The 23,775-nt window shown below is 40.6% G+C and overlaps 1 protein-coding gene across 8 annotated transcripts in view; it reads left to right on the forward strand.

The window, feature by feature from the left end:
• The first annotated feature begins 3,858 nt into the window (after nt 1-3,858).
• NEK1 (NIMA related kinase 1) overlaps nt 3,859-23,775 on the forward strand; it is a 209,758-nt gene continuing 189,841 nt past the window's right edge. For 5 of the 8 annotated variants that reach the window (XM_060102684.1, XM_060102677.1, XM_060102682.1 and 2 more), the window contains exons 1-3: nt 3,859-4,277; nt 19,167-19,315; nt 19,949-20,045. In XM_060102684.1, the coding sequence (XP_059958667.1) occupies nt 19,199-19,315; nt 19,949-20,045 (214 nt within the window). In that variant the 5' untranslated portion in view covers nt 3,859-4,277; nt 19,167-19,198. Of the gene's footprint in view, nt 4,278-4,728; nt 4,794-14,623; nt 14,731-19,166; nt 19,316-19,948; nt 20,046-23,775 lie in introns of all 8 variants that reach the window. The other 3 variants (XM_060102678.1, XM_060102680.1, XM_060102679.1) reach the window with 3 other exon arrangements.

Below are 23,775 nucleotides of genomic sequence, written 5' to 3' on the forward strand. Positions count from 1 at the left end.
TGGCCTCAGAAGTGTGAGAAATAATAAATCGTTGTTGTTTTAAGCCAGTAAGTTTTAGGGTGGTTTGTTACACAGAAATATATAACCAAAGCACAGGACTACCTATTAAAGTGAAAAAAGAAGAAAAAAAAAAAAGCATGCTTTTTGACCCAGCAAACCCTCTTTTCAGAATCTATCCTTCAGAAATAATAATACCAGGGGAGACCATCTCTATGTCTGTTGAGTGGGATCTATTGAAATAGATTTCAGTACATTTATCTCATGGAGTATTGATTAATTGATCTCTGCAGAAATGTTCATGATTTACTGTTAAAAAATTCAGGTGGCAAAATAATGTATATACTATAATCTCATTTTAAAAGATTAAAACTAATATATATGAATACAAGCTCATGCATGTTTTTATGAGCTTAGAGAAAAATGTAGATTATATACGTGAAACTTAACAGTGGCTTCCTGGGCGAGTGAGCACAGGGTGAGTTCTGGAAACAGACTGCATATGGACCTTACGTATGCATGTTTGTGTTATTGGGTTTTTGCAAGGAACAGACTTTTTGTTGTTTGAAAGAAAAATCCAATAAAATACTTAAATAAAAAGAATCAAAGGAACCTAACCACACTCTTGTTGTAAAAAGAAAAAAATATTACCGAAGTATATAAACTAGAAAGAGAAATAATCAGGCAATCCTTTTAACTCAGGTTATGAAACTGAGTCCCCCTAAAACCAAGTTGCCTTACCGAGTTTATGATTCATCTCTCCATCCAAAATTTTATTCCTTTTCTTGTCCCCGCTGACCTCAATCCTATGCTCACTGAACACTCATCAACCAGAATCAGATGACTGAAATTGTTGTTGCTGATAACATTGCTAAAGTACTAAAATTGCTATTATAGATATCATTAACATATAAATGCAGGTTGTTTCTCCAGGGCAAGATGAGCTCAGAGACGCCCCAGCCATGGAACACCTGGCCAGAGAATCATAATCCAGAGACATCCTGACTCCTGATTTTCAATTAAGAAATGTGACAAGACAATGCTTAACCCCAGCTTCTCTGTTTTTCCCCTTTAAAACAAACAAACAAACAAACAAACAAAACCACACACACACACAACTCAAAGACCAAGGGGGAGTGGATCTGAGGATTGTCTCCCACCCCCTTGCTTGGATCCCTGCAATAAACCCTTACTTTGCTGCAAACTCCTGCTATCGCTGTGGGAGCTTGGCTTTCTACGCCTTGGGCACTGGCCCTTTGCTCTGTTACAGTAAAGAGTGAACTGCATTATTTACTCAACAGTATGTCAGGGGCAACTTTCTGTGTCAGTACAAATAGATCTCAGTAACCCTTTTTAATGTTTTCAGAATACTCCATTGTTTGGATATATTGGAATGTATTCAGTCAATTCCTTATTGTTAGACATTTACATTGTTTTTAGTTTTTCTAATTATAAACAATGATGGTTACCTTGTATATATATATATATATATATTTACCCTCTTGTCTTAGAAGTGAACTTGCTGTCAAGGATATGCATATAGCTGGCATGCCTTCTGCAAAGACTATAGCAGTTTATGTTCCCACCAACAGTTTATGACAGGAGCCTATAGAAGGGTCTGACTAATCATTCTTCATGAAAGCAGCAAAGAGCTTACTTAGATTAGCAATTGGCAATGTTTTCGTGTTCCTTTCTGTACAAAGGGATGTGGGTAGAACTGGCGTTATTGTGCATTCAGACACCAAAATTCCTACTGACTGGGGGTGGGAAGGGTCACAGGAGGTTAGCCTAGGAGTCGGGAAATGAGGGAAACAAGTCTTTTGCTTGGAGATTGAAGAGAGGAGATATACCAAAGCAGACTGCCCCAGCTTGCCAGGTTGGATGACTTGCAGTGCCATCTTCTGGCAAAGAAGCCAAAAACGTTCAATTTCCACGCTAGCAATAAAGTACTTCTTATAAGCAGGACTAAACCAGACTGGCAGGAGAACCCAGAGAGGTTTTAGGCGCTGGTGTGTTTGGGAGGGCATGAGGGGGAAGGAAGCGGATTTCTTTGAAGCCAAGGTCTGAATCATTTACATCTGAGGTCTCTGGCAGAATCTGTGGTGTCTCTGCCACGCTACCCACAACACATACAAACAGGTACTACAACCTGGGGAGTAACTAAGGTGGCTAGGCCACTGTCCTCCTTCAGCTTCAAGTTTGGGTTCTCCAGTATCTTGGCTTTATTCTAGGGAAGGCAATTTAGCTGAAGGACTACACCACACCTGATCCCTTATTACACAAAGTCTGTCTCTATCTTTGAGAGTCCTGCAATGAAGAAAGGTACTTAGACCACTAACCCTTTCAATATACCAGCGAGTAATGCGTACACCCATTAGATGTAAAGGTGTAGAACCACATTTTGTTTGTTTTGTTTTTGTTTTTTTTTCTCTTTAAACCAAGTTATACTAAAAAAAAATTTCAAGGCTTAAAAATACTTTCTTCTGGGCTTCCCTGGTGGCGCAGTGGTTGAGAGTCCGCCTGCCGATGCAGGGGACTAGGGTTCGTGCCCCGGTCCCGGAGGATCCCGCGTGCCGCGGAGCGGCTGGGCCCGTGAGCCATGGCCGCGGAGCCTGTGTGTCCGGAGCCTGTGCTCCGCAACGGGAGAGGCCGCGGCAGTGAGAGGCCTGCGTACAGCAAAAAAACAAACAAACAAACAAACAAACAAAAAAAAATACTTTCTTCTTTTAATCATCGAATATACTAGGAATAGGCTTGCTTTTAAAAAACATTGTTTATTTATTTATTGAGGTGCAGTCAATGTACAATATTACATAAGTTTCAGGTGTACAACGCAGTGATTCAATATTTTTACAGGTTATACTTCATTTATAGTTGTTACAAAATAATGGCTATATTTCCCTGTGGTGTATAACATATCCTTTATCATTTATTTTATACATAGTAGTTGTACCTCAATCCCATACCCCCAATGTGCCCCTCCCTCCTTCCCTCTCCCCGCTGGTAACTACTAGTTTGCTTTCTATATCTGTGAGTCTGTTTCCTTTTTGCTGTTTTTTGTTTGTTTTGTTTTTAAAAATATTTAGTAGAGGGCTTCCCTGGTGGGCAGTGGTTGAGGATCCACTTGCCAATGTAGGGGACACAGGTTCGAGCCCTGGTCCAGGAAGATCCCACATGCTGTGGAGCAACTAAGCCCATGCGCCGCAACTACTGAGCCTGTGCTCTAGAGCCTGCAAGCCACAACTACTGAGCCCGTGTGTCACAACTGCGGAGGCCCACGCACCACAACGAGAGGGGTCGCCACAATGAGAAGCCCCGCGCACTGCAATGAAGAGTACCTCCTGCTCGCTGCAACTAGAGAAAGCCTGCGTGCAGCAATGAAGACCCAACGCAGCCGAAAATAATAAATTTATAAAGGAAGAAAAAAAATATTTGTTGGATTATAGCTGATTTTTTGTTACATTCACTAGTTTATATTATTTTTTAGATTCCACATGTAAGTGATATCATACAGTATTTGACTTATTTCACTTGTCTTGCTTTTTAAAGCAAATTTAGTTTAAAAATATGGCATCCCTAAGAAATGGCCCTCAAGTTAAAAAAAAAAAAATCCCTTTTTCTGTGCGGTATGTGCGAGACGAATTTATCACAGGCTTTACTCCACACCAGCTTCAGCGTGTTCTGGCTGCCGCCGGGCCTCGCTCCTGTGAGTGAGGGACGCTCTGGTCTCCCTTTCCTCCTCTCCTCTCCTCCCGCACCTACAGAGCCCGCGCCCGCCCCCTCTCCCGCCCGCCCTTCCCAGCCACCCCCGCTCCGCGCCGCCTTCGGCGCGCTGACGTCACACGGCCGCGCCAGGGACGCCCCGCCCTCTGCTTTGGCTCCGGGATTTGGGGCGCCGCTTGTGGAGTCCTGAGCCTGAACCCGGAGTGCATCTCCGCGTTGCCGGGTAGCCAGCGCCCGCGTGGCGAGGCTGGGGGACGAACCGGCAGGGAGCCCCCAGCCCCAATGCGCACGGCCCGCGAGGCCGCCGGCAGCCGCCTCTGAGAAGTTGGGGGGCGGCGCCCGGGGAACACCCCACGCCACCGCCGCCGTTGCAAGGGGCTCGGAAACCGGTTTGTTTCGTCCGGCGGCGCGGACCCGTGTCCCGGGGCGTTGGCCGGGGTGGCGCGGGCTGCGGCCCAATGCCCTTTCCGGACCGCGGTGGGGTGCCTCGGGCTTGCTGAGCCCTGCGTGAAGGCGGCGACCTCCGGACGGTGCCCGCCCACGGCCTGGGTCCTGAGGTGAGCTGCGCTCGGGGCAGCGTTACGTGCGCGATGGTGGGGTCGCTCGGCAAACGGGAGAGCTTGCCTCGACTTCCGATGTAGAGGCTGCGGGGTCCTCCCTGAAGTGCGCGGAAAATTGCACCAGTAGCCGCACCTCGTCGAGATGGGAGTTCTCTAAGGAGCCGTGTGTGTTACTGAGCACCCTTTGGACATTATTTAAAAAGCGATAGTGATCATGGAATTAAAATAAGAATAGAAGCGTTGGTATGAGTAAGAAGTCATTTACGTTGCTTATATCTTGTCTGCGATCTTTACGTATACCTTTTAACTAGAAAATGAGTAGCAGTTAACTGGCTGGCCCATAATCTTATATTTCAGTTTCCATAGTTTGATTCAACAATTTCTTTATGGAAGGCATTGAAAGTTCTAGGACATGTAGAGTTCATCACAACTCTTTTTTTTTATGCAGGCCTGATTTTTGTTCTCTAATGTAAGATCCGCCCCCCAAGAAGCAGAAATTTTTGTATTGCCAGGGTAAGTTACATCAGAAATAATTATGAAGGATTAAAAGTAATATCCAGTGTATGCTAATAATGGCCTTTTCTTATGATGCAGCAGTATTGCAGAGATGATGGAAGGAAGCCAGATATGGAGAGAAGTAGTTCTTTGTTTCTGCTTTAGATTTGTCTGAAATTAGAGCATCCGCAGATCTATTTTAACGTTGCCCGCTTGTTTTTGGTGAGAGGTTTGTGGGAAAACAGGTTTTCCACGTTAAGAGTCACCACTGGGAGTTTAGTAAAGGTTATGGAACTTGGCCACAGGAGTTCTTTTGAGGTCATTTTAATAATGCATTGACGTTGTACTCCAAGTATATTTTCCTCTGTCTGATCCCCTGGACTTGAATATATCCATTTCATGAATGTAAACTCTTTATTTACATGTTGGTACTTTCACTAGGGAAGCTGTTAATTGTTGTCTGAATAGTCTTACAGAGAGGAATAGACTTACAGAGAAGAACAACAAATATTTTGAAAAAACTCTATTAGGAATCCCGCTTTTGCTTTCTCCTGTTTTGAATTATGCGAAGTAAGACAGGGCCTTTCCTCACTGAGGAGTTAAACTGAGCCTCTCCCATAACCCAAAATGGTATTCATTATTTGGGGAGAACTATATGTGTAGATCCTGGTTGCAGACAGTACCCTGAGGGCTTCCTGAAATCTGTTGACACTTCTTTACCAGTGTTTCCCTTCAGGACAACTTGCTTGTGCATCAAATAGCTGAAGCAGCTGAAGAGGCTTAATTTTCCAGATTGGTGGGCATACAGCTTTTCATTCATGTACTCTGACATTTTTCTCATTCGGTGCACAAAATTTTATTACGTCAAACATTTATTTGTGGCTTAAAGGTGTTCTTAGTAAAAAGTGAGGAAAGATGTCTAACTTGACTAGAGGCTAAGATATTTTTTCTGGAGCGTAGTTGACATACTTGAAAAGAGTGATGCCATACAGGAAAATTTGATGGACATTTACGTATTTTATCGTCTGAAATTTGTGTTGGTGTCAAGCGAAGAAAATGGATTTAATTTTTTTTCCATATGGCTGCCTAGTCTAAAAACTATTTATTTCAAAATCCATCTTTTCCTTACTGATTTAAAATGTCACCATGGTCATGTACCAAATTAAAAAAATTTTTTTTTGTATATTTCTGGACTTTCTATGATTTACCTGTCTAGTTCATAATTATTACTGCTGATAATGTGTCTTGATATCAAGTAGAACAACTCTTCCTTCATTGCTTTTTTTTTTTCAGTATCTCTGTCTATTCTTTCTTCTTTTTTTCACATTAACTTTAAAAACCAGCTCGTCTGATCACCCTCACCCCCAGAGTTTGTGTTTTTACTAGGGAAGCAGTAAATTTAGAGATTTTTTTTTTTTTTTTTTTTTTTTTTTTTTTTTTTTGCGGTATGCGGGCCTCTCACTGTTGTGGCCTCCCCCGTTGCGGAGCACAGGCTCCGGACGCGCAGGCTCCGGACGCGCAGGCTCAGCGGCCATGGCTCACGGGCCCAGCCGCTCCGCGGCATATGGGATCCTCCCAGACCGGGGCACGAACCCGTATCCCCTGCATCGGCAGGCGGACTCTCAACCACTTGCGCCACCAGGGAGGCCCTGAAACTCACCTACCTTGCCTTTCATTGTCCAGAAAGCTGTCTGCACTGGACATTATTTGGTGGCAGTGAGAGCCGTCTTTCTTCACTTCCGGGGCAGTAGATTCTCCTCCACTTTCCGGAGGTGCCAGAACACACTGTAGGCCTGTGGTGGGCAGCGCACTGCAGTGCTAGGACCCTCGGAGCCTCCATCTTGTTAGTGTGGTCCCTCGAAAGGCATTGGCAACTCCATTTTGGGGGTGGGCCAGATGGACTAATTGTGGTTTTTTTTCTTGGCAGAAGTCACAGAGTAATGATGGTTGTCAAGTAGTCTCATTGTACGGTTGCTATTTAATGTAATTTTGTGTGTGTGTGTGTGTGTGTGTGGTACGGGGGCCTCTCACTGTTGTGGCCTCTCCCGTTGCGGAGCACAGGCTCCGGACGCACAGGCCCAGCGGCCATGGCTCACGGGCCCAGCCTCTCCGCGGCATGTGGGATCTTCCCGGACCGGGGCACGAACCCGTGTCCCCGGCATCGGCAGGCGGACTCTCAACCACTGCGCCACCAGGGAAGCCCTATTTAATGTAATTTGATTTATGAAATTTAGTTTTCTAAGATGAGTTTGTATTTTTTCTAAACAGCATAGTAATGTGATATCATGACCTGGAGAAATCATTAAATTCTGTCTGGTGCCCAGAGAGCTATTATATTATACCAGTTGACCAAACTTGGGCTTGAAAATATGTTTGGAGTGACTTTTCTTCTTTAACTCACTAGCGATGCTGTAGTGCTGTCATAATAGTTAATTTCTTGTTTCTCTTACAGCTGCTAAAAGCCATGTATGTCATTTCTTACAGAAAGTTTGAAATAGAAAAGTTTCCTGAGGTAGAAGAAGGCTCTTTCCCACAAATTTCTATTAAGCATGATTATCCCATTGATTTACCACAGGCAAAGTTGTGGCCTTTGAGTCTTACAGGCCCAGGATACGAGTTTTGTCATTTAAGGAGACTGGATCAATATATTAGAGGCAAAATAAAATTAAATTTAGTATTAATGGGTGAAATGAGAACATGAATTTTTTCACTTACAATGAGAGATATAGTAAACTGTCATAGAAATTGTAATATAGTCTTCATGACAAGCTCATTTTCTCCTAGAAGGGAATCATACATAGAAAGCCTGCTTGCTATGGAATGGAAATAGAAAAGAGCAAGTTATGTGAATCACTATTTTTCGAATTATTTGTTTATACTTTATTTTTTTATCGAAGTATAGTTGACTTACAATATTATATTAGTTTCAGGTATGCAATATAATTTATACATTACAAAGTGGTCACCATGATAAGTCTAGTTACAGTCTGTCACCATATAAAGTTATTACAGTGCTATTGACTGTATTCCCTATGTTGTACGTTACATCCTCATGACTTGTTTTGTAACTGGAAGTTTGTACCTCTTAGTCTCCCTAACCTATTTCACTCATCCCCCACCCCCACCCCTCTAGCAACCACCAGTTTGTTCCCTGTATCTATGAGTCTGTTTCTCTTTTGTTACATTTCTTCATTTGTTTTCTTTTATATATTCCATGTATAGGTGAAATCATACAGTATTTGTCCTTCTCTGTCTGACTTTCTTCACTTAGCGTAATGTCCATGTTATTGCAAATAGCACATTTCATTCTCTCTCTCTTTTTTTTTTTTTTTTTTTTTGGCTGTGCCACGCGGCTTGCAAAATATTCCCCAACCAGAGATTGAACCCGGGCCCCGGCAGTGAAAGTGCCAAGCCCTAACCACTGGACCACCAAGGAATCACCTCATTCTTTTTTATGACTGAGTAATAGTCCATTGTATATATATACCAAGTCTTCTTTATCCATTCATCTATTGATGGACAATTCGGGTGCTTCCATGTCTTGGCTGTTTTAAATAATGCTGCATTGGGGTGCACATATCTTTTTGAATTAGTGTTTTTGGTTTCTTCAGACAAATGCCCGGAAGTGGAATTGCTGGATTATGTGGTAGTTCTATTTTTAATTATTTGAGGAACTTTCATACTGTTTTCCAGAGTATCTGCAGCAACTTACATTTCCACTGAGAGTGCACAAAGATTCCCTTTTCACTACATCCTCTCCAACACCTTTCTTTGGTCGTCTTTTTGATAATAGCCATTCTGACAGGAGTGAGGTGGTATCTCACTGTGGTTTGGTTTTGCATTTCCCTGATGATTACTGAAGTTGGGTATCTTTTCACGTGTCTGTTGGCCATCTGTAGGTCTTCTTTGGAAAAATGTCTATTAAGAGTCTCAACCTGGGCTTCCCTGGTGGCGCAGTGGTTAAGAGTCCGTCTGCCAATGCAGGGGACATGGGTTCATGCCCCGGTCCGGGAAGAGCCCACACGCCGCGGAGCAGCTGGGCCCGTGAGCCATGGCCTCTGAGCCTGCGCATCCGGAGCCTGTGCTTCGCAACGGGAAAGGCCACAACAGTGAGAGGCCCACGTACCACAAAAAAAGAAGAAAGAGTCTCAACCCATTTTTTAATGGGTTTTTTGTTTTGATGTTGAGTTGTATGAGTTCTTTGTATATTTTGGATATTAACTCCTTATAAAGTATAATATTTGCAAAATCTTCTCCCATTCAGTAGACTGCCTTATTGTTTTGTGGATAGTTTCCTTTGCTGTGCAAGTTTTTTAGTTTGATGTAGTTCTAAATGTTTATTTTTGCTTCCATTTTCCTTGCCTGAGGAGAGGTATCTAAAAAAATAGTGCTAAGATTTCGAAGAGTATACTGCATATGTTTTATTCTAGGAGTTTTATGGTTTGAGGTCTTACATTTAAGTTTTTAATTCATTTTGAGTTTATTTTTGTATATGGTATGAGAAAGTAGTCCAGTTTGATTCTTTCGCATGTGGCTGTCGAGTTTTCCCAACAACCTTTATTGAAGAGGCTGACTTTTCCCTGTTGTATATTCTTGCCTCCTTTGTCTTAGACTGATTTGCCCATATTAGTGTGGATGCATTTCTGGGCTCTCTATTCTGTTCAGTTGATCTGTGTGTCCGTTTTTGTGCCAGTACCATACTGTTTTGATTACTGTGGCTTTGTAGTATAGTTTGAAATCAAGGAGGGTGATACCTCCAACTTTGTTCTTCTTTTTCAAGATTGTTTTGGCTATTTCGGGCCTTTTATATTTCCATACAAATTTTAGAATTATTTGTTCTAGTTCTTTGAAAAATGCCATTGGTATTTTGATAGGGATTGTATTGAATCTGTAGATTCCCTTAGGGAGAATGGTCATTTTTACAATATTGAGTCTTCCAATCCATGAGCACAGTATATCTTCCCATTTGTTTGTGTCATCTTCAGTTTCTTTCATCATTGTCATAGTTTTCTAAATACAGGTCTTTTACTGATACCTCCTTAGTCATATTTATTTCTAGGTATTATATTCTTTTTGCCACAGTTGTAAATGAGATTTTTTTCTTAATTTCTCTGATAGTTCATTGTTAGTGTATAGAAATGCAACAGATTTCCGTATATTAATTTTGTATCCTGCACCTTTACTCAATTCATTTATTAGTTTTAATGGCTTTTTGATGGTGTCTGTAGGATTTTCTATATATCAGGTATTTCTAGTATCATGTCATATGCAAACAGTGATAGTTTTACTTCTTCCTTTCCAACTTGGATTCCTTTTATTTCTTCTTCTTGTATGATTGCTTTGGCTAGCAAAGCTACCAGTTGCTTTGATTTGACTTCCAATACTATGTCAAATAAAAATGGCAATATTTGGCATCCTTGTCTTGCTCCTGATCATAAAGCAAATCCTTTCAGCTTTTCACTGTTGAGTATGCTGTTGGCTGTAGGTTCATATATGACTTTTATTATGTTGAGGTATGTTCCCTCTATACCCATTTTGCTGAGAGTATTTATAGATGGATGTTGAATCCTGTCAAAAGCTTTTTCTTCATCTATTGAGATGATCGTATGGTTTTTATTCTTCAGTTTTTTTCATATAGTGTATCACATTGGTTGATTGGCAGATATCTCACCAGCCTTGCTTCCCTGAGTTAAATCCCACCTGATCATGGTATATGATTCTTTTAATGTATTGTTGAATTTGGTTTGCTTATATTTTGTTGAGGATTTTTGCATCTGTGTTCATCAGTGATATTGACCCTTAAAAGTGATATTTTCCTTTTTTGTGGTATCTTTGTCTGGTTTTGGTATCAGGTGATGTTGGCCTTGTAGAATGAGTTCAGAAGTGTTCCTTCCTCTTCAGTTTTCTTTGACTAGCTTGAGAAGGATGGGTGTTAACTCTTCCTTAAGTGTTTTGTAGAATTCACCTATGAAGCTGCCTGGTTGTGGACTTCTGTTTGTTGGGAGATTTTTGATTAGTGATTCAATTTAATTATTGTTGAGTAGTCTTTTCATACTTTTTTTCCTTCCTGTTTCAGTCTTGGGAGGTTGTATGTTTCTAGAAATGTATCCATTTCTTTTAGGTTGTCTATTTTATTGGTATAAAATTATGTATAGTAATCACTTATGATCTTTTGTATTTCTGTGGTATCATTGTAACTTCTCTTTCATTTCAGATTTTATATATTTTTCTCTCTATTCATAAGTCTGGCTAGAGGTTTAGCAATTTTCTTTATTTTTTCAAAGATCCAACTCTTAGTTTCATTTATCTTTTCTATTTTTTTTTAGTCTCTATTTCATTTATTTCTGCTGTGAACTCTATTTTGTCCTTCTACTGACTTTGGGTTTTGTTCTTTTCGTAGTTCCTTTTGGTGTAAGGTTAGATGGTTTATTTGAGATTTCTTGTTTCCTGAGATAGTCTTGTATTGCTATAAACTTCCCTCTTAGAACTGCTTTTGCTGTGTCTCACGGATTTTGGATCATTGTGTTTTTGTTTTCATTTGTCTCCAGGTATTTTTTGATTTCATGTTTAATTTCTTTAGTGATGTATTTGTTGTTTAGTAACATATCCGCATTTTTAATTTTTTTGCATTTTTTTTTCTTGTAATTGATTTCTAATCTCTGTTGTGATCAGAAAAGATGCTTGATATGATTTCACTCTTCTTAAATTTATTGAGACTTGTTTTGTGGCCTAGCATATGATGTATCTTGGAGAATGTCCCATGTGTGCTTGAAGAATGTGTGTTCTGCTTTTGGATAGAACGTTCCATATATATCGCTTAAGTCCATGTGATCTGATGTGTCATTTAAGGCCATTGTTTCCTTATTGATTTTCTGTCTGGGTAATCTGTCCATTGATGTAAGTGGGGTGTTAAATTTGCCTACTGTTACTGTGTTTCTGTCAATTTCTTCCTTTATGTTTGTTAATATTTGCTTTAGGTATTTAGGTGCTCCTATGTTGGGTGCATATATATTGACAATTGTTATATCTTCTTGTTAGATTGATCCCTTTATCGTTGTCTATTGTTATTCTTTGTCTCTTGTTACAGTCTTTGTTTTAGAGTCTGTTGTCTACTATAAGTATAGCTACCCCAGCTTTCTTTCCGTTTCCCTTTGCATGGAACACCTTTTTTCATCCTCTCACTTTCAGTCTGTGTGTGTCTTAACTCTGAAGTGAGTCTCTTGTAAGGCAGCATACATGCTGTGTCTTTTGATTGGAGCATTTAGTCCATTTACATTTAAATTAATTATTGATAGATGTGTACTTATTGCTGTTTTGTTAATTGTTTTCTCATTCTTTTTTAAGTTCTTTTTTTTGTTGTTTGCTCTCTTCCCTTGTGATTTGATGGCTATCTTTTTTTTTTTTTTTTTTTTTTGGCTGCGCAGTGTGACTTGTGCAGTCTTACTTCCCTGATCAGGGATCGAACCTGGGCCCATGGCAGTGAAGGTGCCAAGTCCTGACCACTGGACTGCCAGGGAATTCCCTTGATGACTATCTTTAGTGTTATGTTTGGATGCCTTTCTCTTTTTTGTATATCTATCTATTATATGTTTGGTTAGTGGTTACCATGAAGTTCATATATAACAACCCCCTTCCCTCCCTAACCCTCTCTCCCCACTGTCTCTCTCTCGCCCTCCCTCCCCCCCCCTCTATGTATATATGCACACACATATATATATGTGTGTGTGTGTATGTACTATGATTATTTTAAGTTGATGATCACTTAAGTCCTAATGCATTCTAATAATTTTGTGTTTTTTCTCCCTACCCACCAAATTGAATGCTTTGGTCTTCATTTTTTTTTTTTTTTTTTTGCATCTTTTTGTTTAGGTATCCCTTAACTACTTATTGTGGATATAGATGATTTTACTACTTTTCTTTTTTAACCTTCCTGCTAGCTTTATAAGTGGTTTATCTACTACTTTTACAGTATGTTTGCCTTTACCAATAAGATTTTTCCTTTTGTAATTTTCATATTTCTAGTTATGGTCTTTTGTTTTCCACTTAGAGAAGTCTTTGTACATTTCTTGTAAAGCCAGTTTAGTGGTGCTGAACTCTTTTCACTTTTGCCTTTCTGTAAAACTTTTTATCTCTCCTTCAGATCTGAATGATAGCCTTGCCAGGTAGAGTATTTTGGGTTATAGGGTTTTTCCTTTCATCATTTTGAATGTAGTCTGCTACTCCCTTCTGGCCTGCAAAGATCAGCTGATGATCTTTTGGAAGTTCTCTTGTACATAACTAGTTGCCTTTTTTTTTTTAAGATTTTTTTGATATGGACCATTTTTTAAAGTCTTTATTGAATTTGTTACAACACTGCTTCTGTTTTATGTTTTGGTTTATTTGGCCGCGAGGCATGTGGGATCTTAACTCCCTGACCAGGGATCGAACCCGCAGCCTCTGCATTGGAAGGCGAAGTCTTAACCACTGGACAACCAGGGAAGTCCCATAACTGGTTGCTTTTCTTTTGCTGCTTTTTTAAAAAAAAAATTATTTATTTTTGGCTGTGTTGGGTCTTCGTTGCTGTGCATGGGTTTTTTTCTAGTTGCGGCGAGTGGGGGCCACTCTTCTTTGCAGTGTGTGGACCTCTCTTTGCGATGGCTTCTCCTGTCGTGGAGCATGGGCTCCAGGTGCACGAGCTTCAGTAGTTGTGGTTTGCGGGCTCTAGAGTGCAGGCTCAGTAGTTGTGGTGCATGGGCCCAGTCACTCTGTGGCATGTGGGATCCTCCCGGACCAGGGCTCGAACCCATGTCCCCTGCATTGGTGGGTGGACTGTTAACCACTGCTCCACCAGGGAAGCCTTCTTTTGCTGCTTTTAAGGTTCTGTCTTAATCTTTAACTTTTGCCATTTTCATTTTCACGTTTCTTGCTGTGGACCTCTTTGGGTTTATCTTGTTGGGGACTGTCTGTACTTCTTGGACCTGGATATGTTTTCTTTCCCAGGTTAGGGAAATGTTTGGCTATTATTTCTTCAAATAAGTTCTCTTCCCCTTTCTCTGTCTCTTCTCATCCTGGGACCCCTTATAATGCTAATGTTAAACATTGGATGTTGTCTTAGCAGTTTCTTAAACTATCTTCATTTTTAAAAATTACTTTTTCTTTTTTCTATTCAGCTGGGTGATTTCAACTACTCTGTCTTCCGGTTTGTTGATCTGTTCCTCTATATTGTCTAATCTACTGTTTATTCCTTTTACTGTATTTTTTATTTCAGTGATTGTATTTTTTGTATTTGTTCGGTTTTTTCCTTGTGTTTTTTAACTCCTTGTCACACTTCTAAGAGTGTTCATCCATTTTTCTCCTGAATTTATTGAGCATCTGTATGATCATGACCTTGAACTCTTTATTGGGTAGATTGCTTATCTCCGTTTTGCTTAGTCCTTCTGGGGTTTTGTCTTGTTTCTTCCTATGGTATGTATTCCTCTGTCTCCTCATTTTACTGAATTATCTGTCTTTATTTCTATGAATTAGGTAGGTCAGTTGTGTTTCCCAATCTTGGAAAAGTGGCTTTGTGTAGGAGTTGTCCTATGGGGGCCAGTGGCACACTCCTCTTTGGTCACAAGAGCTATGTGCTCTAGGAGTGTCCCTTATGTGGGCCCTTCTTTTTTGGTGGGGCTGCCCTGTGGCCTGGTTGATTGTCAGGTCTTGCCTCCTGTGGTGGCTGCCACTGGTGGGTGGGGCTGGGTACTAGTGTAGCTGACTACAGGTCCCCAGGGGGTGGCCTCCAGGGCTGTTGCCATCTGGTTAGTAGTTGGGTAAGCTCCTGCTTCTAATAGGCTAGAGGGAGGACTCCAAGCTGGCTTTTGTACCATCAGTGTCTTCGTGGAAGAACGGACTTCCAAAAGTGGCTGCTGCGAGCGTCTGTATCCCCAGGGGAGTCCCATTGGCCCTCCTGCCTCTGGGGGCTCTCCAAGATTAGCAGGTGAGTTTGATATAAGCTTCTTACAAATTATTACCTCTCAGAGCTGTATCTCAGAGTGGGTGAGATTTTGTGTGCCCCCTCTAAAAGCAGAGTCTTTTTTTCCTACAGTGCTCTGGCTCTCTTGTGTGCAAGCTCTGCTGGCCTTCAAAGCCAGGTATTCTGGGGGCTCATCAACCTGGTGCAGGAGCCCTGGGCTGGGGAGCCTCATGTGGGGCTTGAACCCCTTGCTTCTCAGGGAGAACCTCTGCATTTGTGATTATCCTCCTATTTGTGGGTCACCTGCCCATGGCTGTGCGTCTTGTCTGTACCAGTCTCCACCACTCCTACCCATCCCACTGTGGTTCCTTCTTTGCATCTTCAGTTGCAGAAAATCTTTTCTGCTGTTCTTCCGGTTGTTCTTATAGGTAGCTGCTGTTGAAATAGTTGTACTTTTGGTGTGTTTGTGGGAGGGGGTGAGCTCAGGGTCTTCTTACTCTGCCATCTTGGCCACCCCCCCTAAATTAAATATTTATTATTTTTAGACTAACAAAGTGAATTCCTGTATCTGCACAGTATGTGTGATCTTGCCAATAGGCAGTGCTAGAGGTTGCTTTTGGGACACGTTTTCTCTCCCTTCCTCTCCCTCCATCTGTCCTCCTCCCCTTCCCTTCACTTCTTTAAGCTTTCACTACCTAACCTATTGTACTCGCTTCTGTCTCCACCACTCTCCTGAAGTTACTCTTGCTGAAGCTAACAACTGTAATCAAGTATCTTCCGGTATTCGGTACAGTAAGTTTCTAAGTGTGATACCGATGGCAGAAATATAAAGAAGACATTAATAAATTTGTTCACATCAAAATAAACTTTTGTATTTCAATAAAATTGAAGACAAATGGCATATAAGCAAAAAAAATTCATGCTGGAGAAGGGCTAACATTGTCATTAAAGAAGCTTCTACAAACTAATGAAAAGAAGATGAACTTGAAGATGGTGGAGTGGTGGGATGTGGAACTCACCTCTTCCCACAACTACATCAGAAATACATCTGTGGGACTTCCCTGGTGGCACAGAGGTTAAGAATCCGCCTGCCAATGCAGGGGACGTGGGTTCGAGCCCTGGTCCGGGAAGATCCCACATGCTGCGGAGCAACTAAGCCCATGCACCACAACTACTGAGCCTGTGCTCTAGAGCTCGCGAGCCACAACTACTGAGCCCACTTGCCTAGAGTTCGTGCTCTGCAACAAGAAGCCACCGCAATGAGAAGCCCACACACCGCAATGAAGAGTAGCCCCCGCTCGCCGCAACTAGAGAAAGCCTGCACGCAGCAACAAAGACCTAACACAGCCAAAACTAAATAATAAATTTTTAAAAATACGTCTATATGTGAAACTGTTCTCATGGAATACCTGCTGAAAGCTGGCAGAAAATCTCATACAACCAAAGCTGCAGTAAAGATCCCCAAGTAATTGAATAGGACAAAGGGAAAAGGGAGATGAGGAATTGGGATGGGGCCTGCCCCCTGGAAGGGAGCTGTGAAAGGGGAAATGCTCCCTCGCTCTGGGAACCTCCTTGACCAGCTGGGAGGTTCGGTGGGACAGATAGGGAGCTTCAGAGGCTTGAGAGGACAGTGTGGAAGCCGCCTGCTGTCCTGCAGGGTAGAGGGAGTGCAGCACAGATGGTCTTGGCCATGCTGCTGCACTTTCCAGCCTGTGATGCACCTGCTGGTGTGTGAAGCAACTGGGTGCTGCAACTCAGGCTTCAGCAGACAGACCCGGGGAGGGACTCAGGTTGGGTGCATGGAGACAGCCCGAGGGGCCTGGAGTGTGGCACAGGACACAGCTGGGGGTGCGCACAGCAGGAGCGTGGGCCCGCCGTAGGACCCTGTTGTCAGTGCATAAAGGGAGGGGTGTGGGCTGCCTTAACAGCGCACTATCAGCATGCTCCCAGCAGGCATGGCTCTGGCTGCCGTGGACTTTGTGCAGTTTGTGGGCGTGCACGCAGAGGTGGGGCTGAAATCAGAGCCAGTCACCGGTCCTCCCACAGTGGGTCCCAGACTGTGGCTGTGGCGGGCTCTCGTGGTGGTGCGTGGGTTTGGGGACAACTCATGCAGGCCTGAGGGACGTCCACCGAGGCCCTGAGGTGGCCCCTGAGGGCAGCACGAGCAGTGGCTCACTAGCAGTGAGGTCGTGTGCACACGGGTGGCATCACAGAGTTGCACGTCCTGGTGGAGAGCTCCTGGGGGGGAGCACACGCCGGCTCCTGGTGCTCCAGCCCTCACTCCTCGTAGTGCAGCTGGGAACTGGATCTGGGGGCTTCGACGGTGACAGCTGAGGAGCAGCCCCTGTCCCTGACAGGGCTGTGACAACTACAGGGCAGAGAAGAGGCCCCACGCAGTATCCACTGCAGGCTCTGGTCACCACAACACCAGACACACCCCTCATCAAGGGGACAAGGGCCAGCACACCCTGAGGAAAGACGTGGCAAGCATCCACACTAAAAACGGCCTTCGCACCAAAAATAACTGGGCTCACACAGTCTACACAGGGACACTCCCACGTAAAAACAGCCCTGTGAGACCACGATAGATAACTGTTTCTCTTAAATTCTTAGAGTCAGAGAAATTTAACTAAAATGAAAAAGCAGAGGAACTACTCCCAAGTAAAAGAACAACAGAAATCCCCTGAAGGAACAAACAATGAAACAGACCTCTCCAGTCTACCAGACCCTGATTTAGAAAAGGAGGTAATAAAAATGCTGAAGGAGTTAAGAAAGATTATTCATAGAAATGCAGATCACTGTAACAAGCAACTAGGAACTATAAAGAGGATGCAATGTTTATAGCAGCACTGTTTATAATAGCCAAGACATGGAAGTAACCTAAGTGTCCATCGACAGATGAATGGATAAAGCAGATGTGGTACGTATATACAGTGGAATGGTATATATTACTCAACCATAAAAAAATGAAATATGCCATTTGCAGCAACATGGATGGACCTAGAGATTATCATACTAAGTGAAGTAAGACAGAGACAAATATCATAAGATATCACTTATGTGGAATCTAAAAAAATGATACAAATGAACTTACTGACAAAACAGAAATAGACTCACAGACATAGAAAACAAAATTGTGGTTACCAAAGGGGAAACAGGGGTGGCAGGGACAAATTAAGAGTTTGGGATTAGCAGATACAAGCTACTGTATACAAAATAGATAAACAACAAGGACCTACTGTATAGCACAGGGAACTATATTCCTAATCCTGTAAACACCTATAATGGAAGAGAATCTGAAAATATGTATACATGTATCTGGAATGCTTTGTGGTGCACCTGAAATCTACACAGTATTGTAATCAACTATACGTCAATTAAAAAACAATAAAGAAGACTATCCCAGTAGAAAATGGACAAAGAACCTGAATGAATAGTTCAAAAGAGAAGAAATGCAGCAGTTCAGAAATGTGGAAGAATTTTTCAGATTCATTGGTGAGCAGAGGAACTTAGAAAGAAAGAGACACTGCTTCCCCCATCCAACATAATGAAGAACAGTAAAGACAGATGGCGACACAGTGCTCACTGTGTGTAGGGCACTGTTCTCCGGACATTAATGAAGTTGACGAATCCTCCCAGCAGCTCTGTCAGCAGGTCCTGTTGTTGGCCACATTGTCCAGATGAGCAAACTGTGCCACTTAAAGATAAGTAATTTGTCCAAGGTCAAACAGCAAATAAGTGCTAAACCAGGATTTAAACCCAGGCTCTCTGACTCTAAGGTTTTAGTGCTCTTTGACTACTACCCTTTATTGCCTCTGAAAGATTTTAATAAATAATAACTACTGTTAAAAGAGTGCGTAGGAACAGGCACTTTTATTCACTGCTGGTCAGAATGCAAGCAAGCTAGTAGGTGTTTCTGTAAGACAAGCAGTGTGTTTGAAAGCTTTAACATGTGCATATTCTTTGAACTCACAGTGTGTACTATGGAAATCTTTATAATGAGTACATAAAAATTATGTACAGAAATTTAATCTGAAGTTTTTATAATAGCAAACACTGTAAACAGCTTAAATGTCTAATAAGAGAGGATTAGTTAAATAACTTTGGGAAATAGTCTTGCTAAGCTTGTATTCTTATTGCAGGTAGTAAAGTAATGCTGCTAATTAATTAGCTCATGTAGGAAAAGGTGTGCTTCTTCCTCCATTAACTATGTACAGTATTTGACTTTCCAAAGTATTGTTATAAGATTGAAATGTCACTGGTTTTCTCTTTTTAGCTATCTCTAGGTTGCATGACTAAAATTGAGGTAAAGTTTATTTAACCTTCAGTAAAGATTTTATATAACTTTTTTTAAGTAAGCAAATCACTGAGGAATATAATTTGAATTAAGTATTATAATTGTTATAGATGACATGCTTTATTTCTATTAACTGTTACTCTTTTTTTTTTTTAATATCTAGCCTATCTGTTAAGATGTCTTAGAAAAAGAACCATGGAGAAGTATGTTAGAGTACAGAAGATTGGAGAAGGTTCATTCGGAAAAGCCATTCTTGTTAAATCTATAGAAGATGGCAGACAGTATGTTATCAAAGAAATTAACATCTCAAGCGTAAGTATATTTTTTGTTTGGTCATCCAAGTAGAAGTCTGGTTACAAGAGCGAATAAAAAAATATATGGCAATGCATGACCTAAAGTGAAAGACTGCCGTAATCACAGAGAGAACCACTAATTTCAGAAGAGTCTGTAAATCCTTTCAGATTTTTTTCTGTGATGTGTGGTTATGTTTATGTGTTTAAAAAAGATACCTCACCTACTGTTCTGTGACTTAATCTGGTTTGAACATCTTAAAATGTTTTTGTTATATTTGTGCCTTCAACTTATTCTTTTAATCTTCTAGCTATATTTTAGTATTTGGGCTGTGCTTCATTGGTGGCATTAATTTTTTTTTTACTATTTATTTATTTATTTGGTTGTGCCGGGTCTTAGTTGCAGCAGGCGGGCTCCTTAGTTGTGGCTTACTGGCTCCTTGCGGCTTGCAGGCTCCTTAGTTGCAGCATGCGTGTGGCATTTAGCTCCCTGACCAGGGTTTGAACCCAGGCCCCCTGCATTGGGAGCACAGAGTCTTATCCACTGCGCCACAAGGAAGTCCCGGTAGCATTCTTTTTAACCACTCTCTTTTTGATGGACTATTATGTTCTTTATTTACTTTATTTACTATTTTCTTTTTTCCTTCTATTTAAGATGTCCAGTAAAGAAAGGGAAGAATCAAGGAGAGAAGTTGCAGTGCTGGCAAACATGAAGCATCCAAATATTGTCCAGTATAGAGACTCCTTTGAAGGTCAGATAAATCTTGCAAGAGCGCTCAAAAGAACTCCTAAGCCTTGTGATAACTGTTGTATACTTCCCTTTTAAGGATCTTTTTGTGAATTAGTCTCAGGAAGAAAAGTATATCATTTCTGCTTCAGTACACATGCACGTTAGACATCGGAGGAACAGTCATTTACACCGTCGGAAACTAAACTTCTTTTAAGTGCCACCACCACTGCCACTGAGAAGACGTTCTGCTTTTAGAAAGTATCCTGCTTGAGAGTGTTCTCAGGTCCTTAAAATATTATAAAGTCTTGCTGTTTTGGAAATAGCTACCATCCTACTTGGTAATGCAGGTACTAAGATAAGACAAAGCTTCTCTAAAGGCAGGAAAAGTTGGTTTATTGAAGTCATTCCCATTATCATAAATCTCTGTCAGTTGCAAAATAGAAAGATCATCTAGATTGAAAGGAAAAGATAGTTTAAATGACCATTTCAGGCTCTGATTACATACCAGTTTCAGCAGCTGAATTAAAGTATCCTTGTTCCCAAATAAACTTGCTATCTAGTAAAGTAGAACATACTTTTAAAAAGTATATGGAACGTTAACACCTTATGCCATAAAGTACTCAGTTTATTTATTTTATGATGGCAGTGAAATGAGGCTTTATAGCTCATGTGAAAGAGTACAATGTTAACCATCTCTTCTTTCTCAGGACCTTGATTTCCTTTATTTGTCTTTCCCTTAGCATCTGTCTTTTAGTTTCTTTCTTCTTTCATCATGAAGATTTTACTATTTCAAGGTAAAAGGTTTGAATGTATGTCAACACATACTCTATCAGACGTTTTGTATTTATGTTGAATGCTTCACCTAGAAACATCTGAATGATTCAAAAGGGATATAGCACGTTCTTTAAATAAGGTTATATTGTCACTGGCGTTTAGTTTTAAAGGAGTAAGTGTTCATGGTAAACGTATTCAGGAGTGCAGACATGCATGAACCCCAAGCTCTCTGTTCCTCCCACTCATTCTCATTCCTGAGGGGTAAGCAATGTGAATAATTCCACATTGATTCCTTACTGTATTTTCTGTGACTGTGTGGAACAAGCATATGTGTGTAGCCTTTGACGTTTAAAAACAAGTGGGATCGTATCTGTGTATGTCTGCATCTAGTTCTTTTCACTTTGTCTCTCATGGGTATCTTTCCATGTCACTGTGTATTGATGCACCCCATTCTTTACAACTTTCTTGTAACATCTGCAGTGTTTTCCATCGGATGCACTTTATGGCTGTATCACAATTTGTTTAGCCTCTTTTCTGTTATGGATACTTAGGTTGTATTTAGTGTTTCACTGTTACAGGTAGTGTTGCACGGGACGTCCTTGTACAGGTGTCTGTGTACTGTGGCAGTGTTTTAGGACTGGAGTTCTTAGACTAAAGGGCATGAGAGTTCCTTTTTCTCACAAGCTCTCCAACCCTGGCCTATAAGTTCATTCTCAGATTTATAAGATGTAGTTTCCTCTGGTGATTCTATATATTTGGTATAGAATTTGGTCCCTGTTTCTGCCTCACCTGAGCCATCCTCTCATTTTAATCATGTAGCTCTTTGGACCTCTTAGTTTCTCATAGAGCTTTTGGGAGCTCTGAAACACAAATACTTAATTTTTCTGTAAAATGATTAAAAATAACTTATATATGTGAGCATTTTAAATCTCTCAATTTTTAAAAATAAGCAAGTTGGGTTAAAAAAGTGAAAATTTTGATGTTATTTTGAATGTCTGCCATGAAAGGTGAGGAAATTAGTGTCTTTACAGTTCCTCCCCACTGATTTTTGTTCATCTTGACAGGGTAAAAACACTTAATAATTATCTTTTGTTCTGAAATTATAATTCTTAGAGTTGTTTGGCCTTGGTTCTATATTTAGACAGATTGAATTCTTATTGTTGGTTCTTTTATAACTTAGATACCCCTTTCCAGAGATACTTGAATTTATCTCCAACTTTTCTGGATTTCATCAATTTTTTTTCATGACGAGCTTATGGATGCTGTATTCCCTCAATGCAGTTACTGTTTGCATTTCTGAGAGTGTCTAACTGATGCTTTTATACGTGAATAAGTATCCTTGATGACCCCTTTTCTCTTACAATCAGATTATGTCTTCTGGCATTGAATGTTTCTGTAGAAAAGTTTGAGGTCAGCATAAAGCTTCTCCTCTTGAAGGTAATTTACTTTATCTTTCCTCGATGCTTGAAGGATTCTTTATTTAGAATTGAAATTCACCAGAACATGGCTTAGTATTAATAATTCTGATTCTGTCTCTCTTGGAACATTTTGTACCCTTTCTGCCGGCAGATTCTGGTTTTTCTTTGTTTCAGGAAAGTTTTCATTTCACTATTTTAAAAAAATCCATATATACCTTAAAATAAGGAAAAATATTCGAAAATTTGTTTGTCATAAAGTTGTCTTAGCTTACAGATGAATTCTTTCTTTCTTACAAAGTCTCTTGTATTACAGGATGTGCTCTCAAATTTTAAAATACATTAAATAACAAAGTGGTTTTGGGGAAGAAAACTTCACTGAGTTAGTTTTGAGTGCTTATAGAGGTCCTCAGGCAGAATCAGTTTTAAAAAGAGGCATCAAAGAAATTTAATACTGATGTCATAATTGCAGATATTAGATACTGTTGTAAGTCTTCTAAAGTCACTTAAAAGGCAGTATGGTTATGTTGTGACAATCATGCATATGAACTCTCTAGGATGTTTTTTTTTAAGTCCCAATATTATGCGTATGGGAATTAGGACATAGAAAAAATTCCACTGACAACATAAACAGATTTTAAAAGTGCTCTCTTTCAGTTAACTTAAAAGGAAATGAAGATCATGTGTATCGGGAAAACATAGGTGAATCAATAAAAGATATTTATATTGATGACAGATGTGAAAAATTTGGATACAGTTGTTTTATAAAACTGGAGAGTGGGGAGAAAACAGTATTTCCAGGTATATAAATGTATAATTAGATAATATTAAATATTATAATTAGACATTTTTGTCTATATTCCTAACATTTTAAAATTCTTTAAAATTTGATCTTATTGAGAAAGTGTTGTGTCACTGTATATTGGGGTATCTGTGTTACACAGTTTTGTTTTCTCTACTGTTATTCATATATTGCTCTCTGTTTTTAGTTGTCTCTAGCTATCACCTTCTAATCGCTTTCATTCTTTTGTTTGTATTTTCCTACAGTCTGTGTTTTTTTAACCTCATAAGTTTGTTGTTTTTATATCTTTAATGGAAGCTTTTCAGACTCAATTATGGAGCTTGTGTTGGCATTCACCTTGTTCGCCATTGGTGTTGCCCAAATCTAACTTCTCTATGTACTTGAAGAAAGCTTTTCTTTGAGGCTAAGTTTGCATTGCTTTTTGCTGCAGGTAACAGAAAATCTGGCCAGTATTGGCTTAAGTGAGAAAGATATTTAATGATGTCACGTAACAGGAAGTCTTAAAGATGAGCTGTCCTGTGTATAGGGTGTATATGGCAGCTTAGGCCCTGTCTGATTTCTACTCTGACATCCTTAATAGGCACGTTTTTAAGCCTGATGCTGTCTCCTTGTCCTGAGAAGACGCTTTGCAACTCCAGGCAGCGCCTGCATCCAAAAGACGCCAAAAGAAGGGTCAAGGGCAGCAGCAGCAGCTTGGGAACAGACAAGAGCCAGTGCTTTCTCAGAAGCCACTGTTGAGATTTCCTCTTAGATCTTAGTGA

This window comes from Mesoplodon densirostris, chromosome 6 (genome assembly GCF_025265405.1).
Source record: "Mesoplodon densirostris isolate mMesDen1 chromosome 6, mMesDen1 primary haplotype, whole genome shotgun sequence".
NCBI lineage: Eukaryota > Metazoa > Chordata > Mammalia > Artiodactyla > Ziphiidae > Mesoplodon > Mesoplodon densirostris.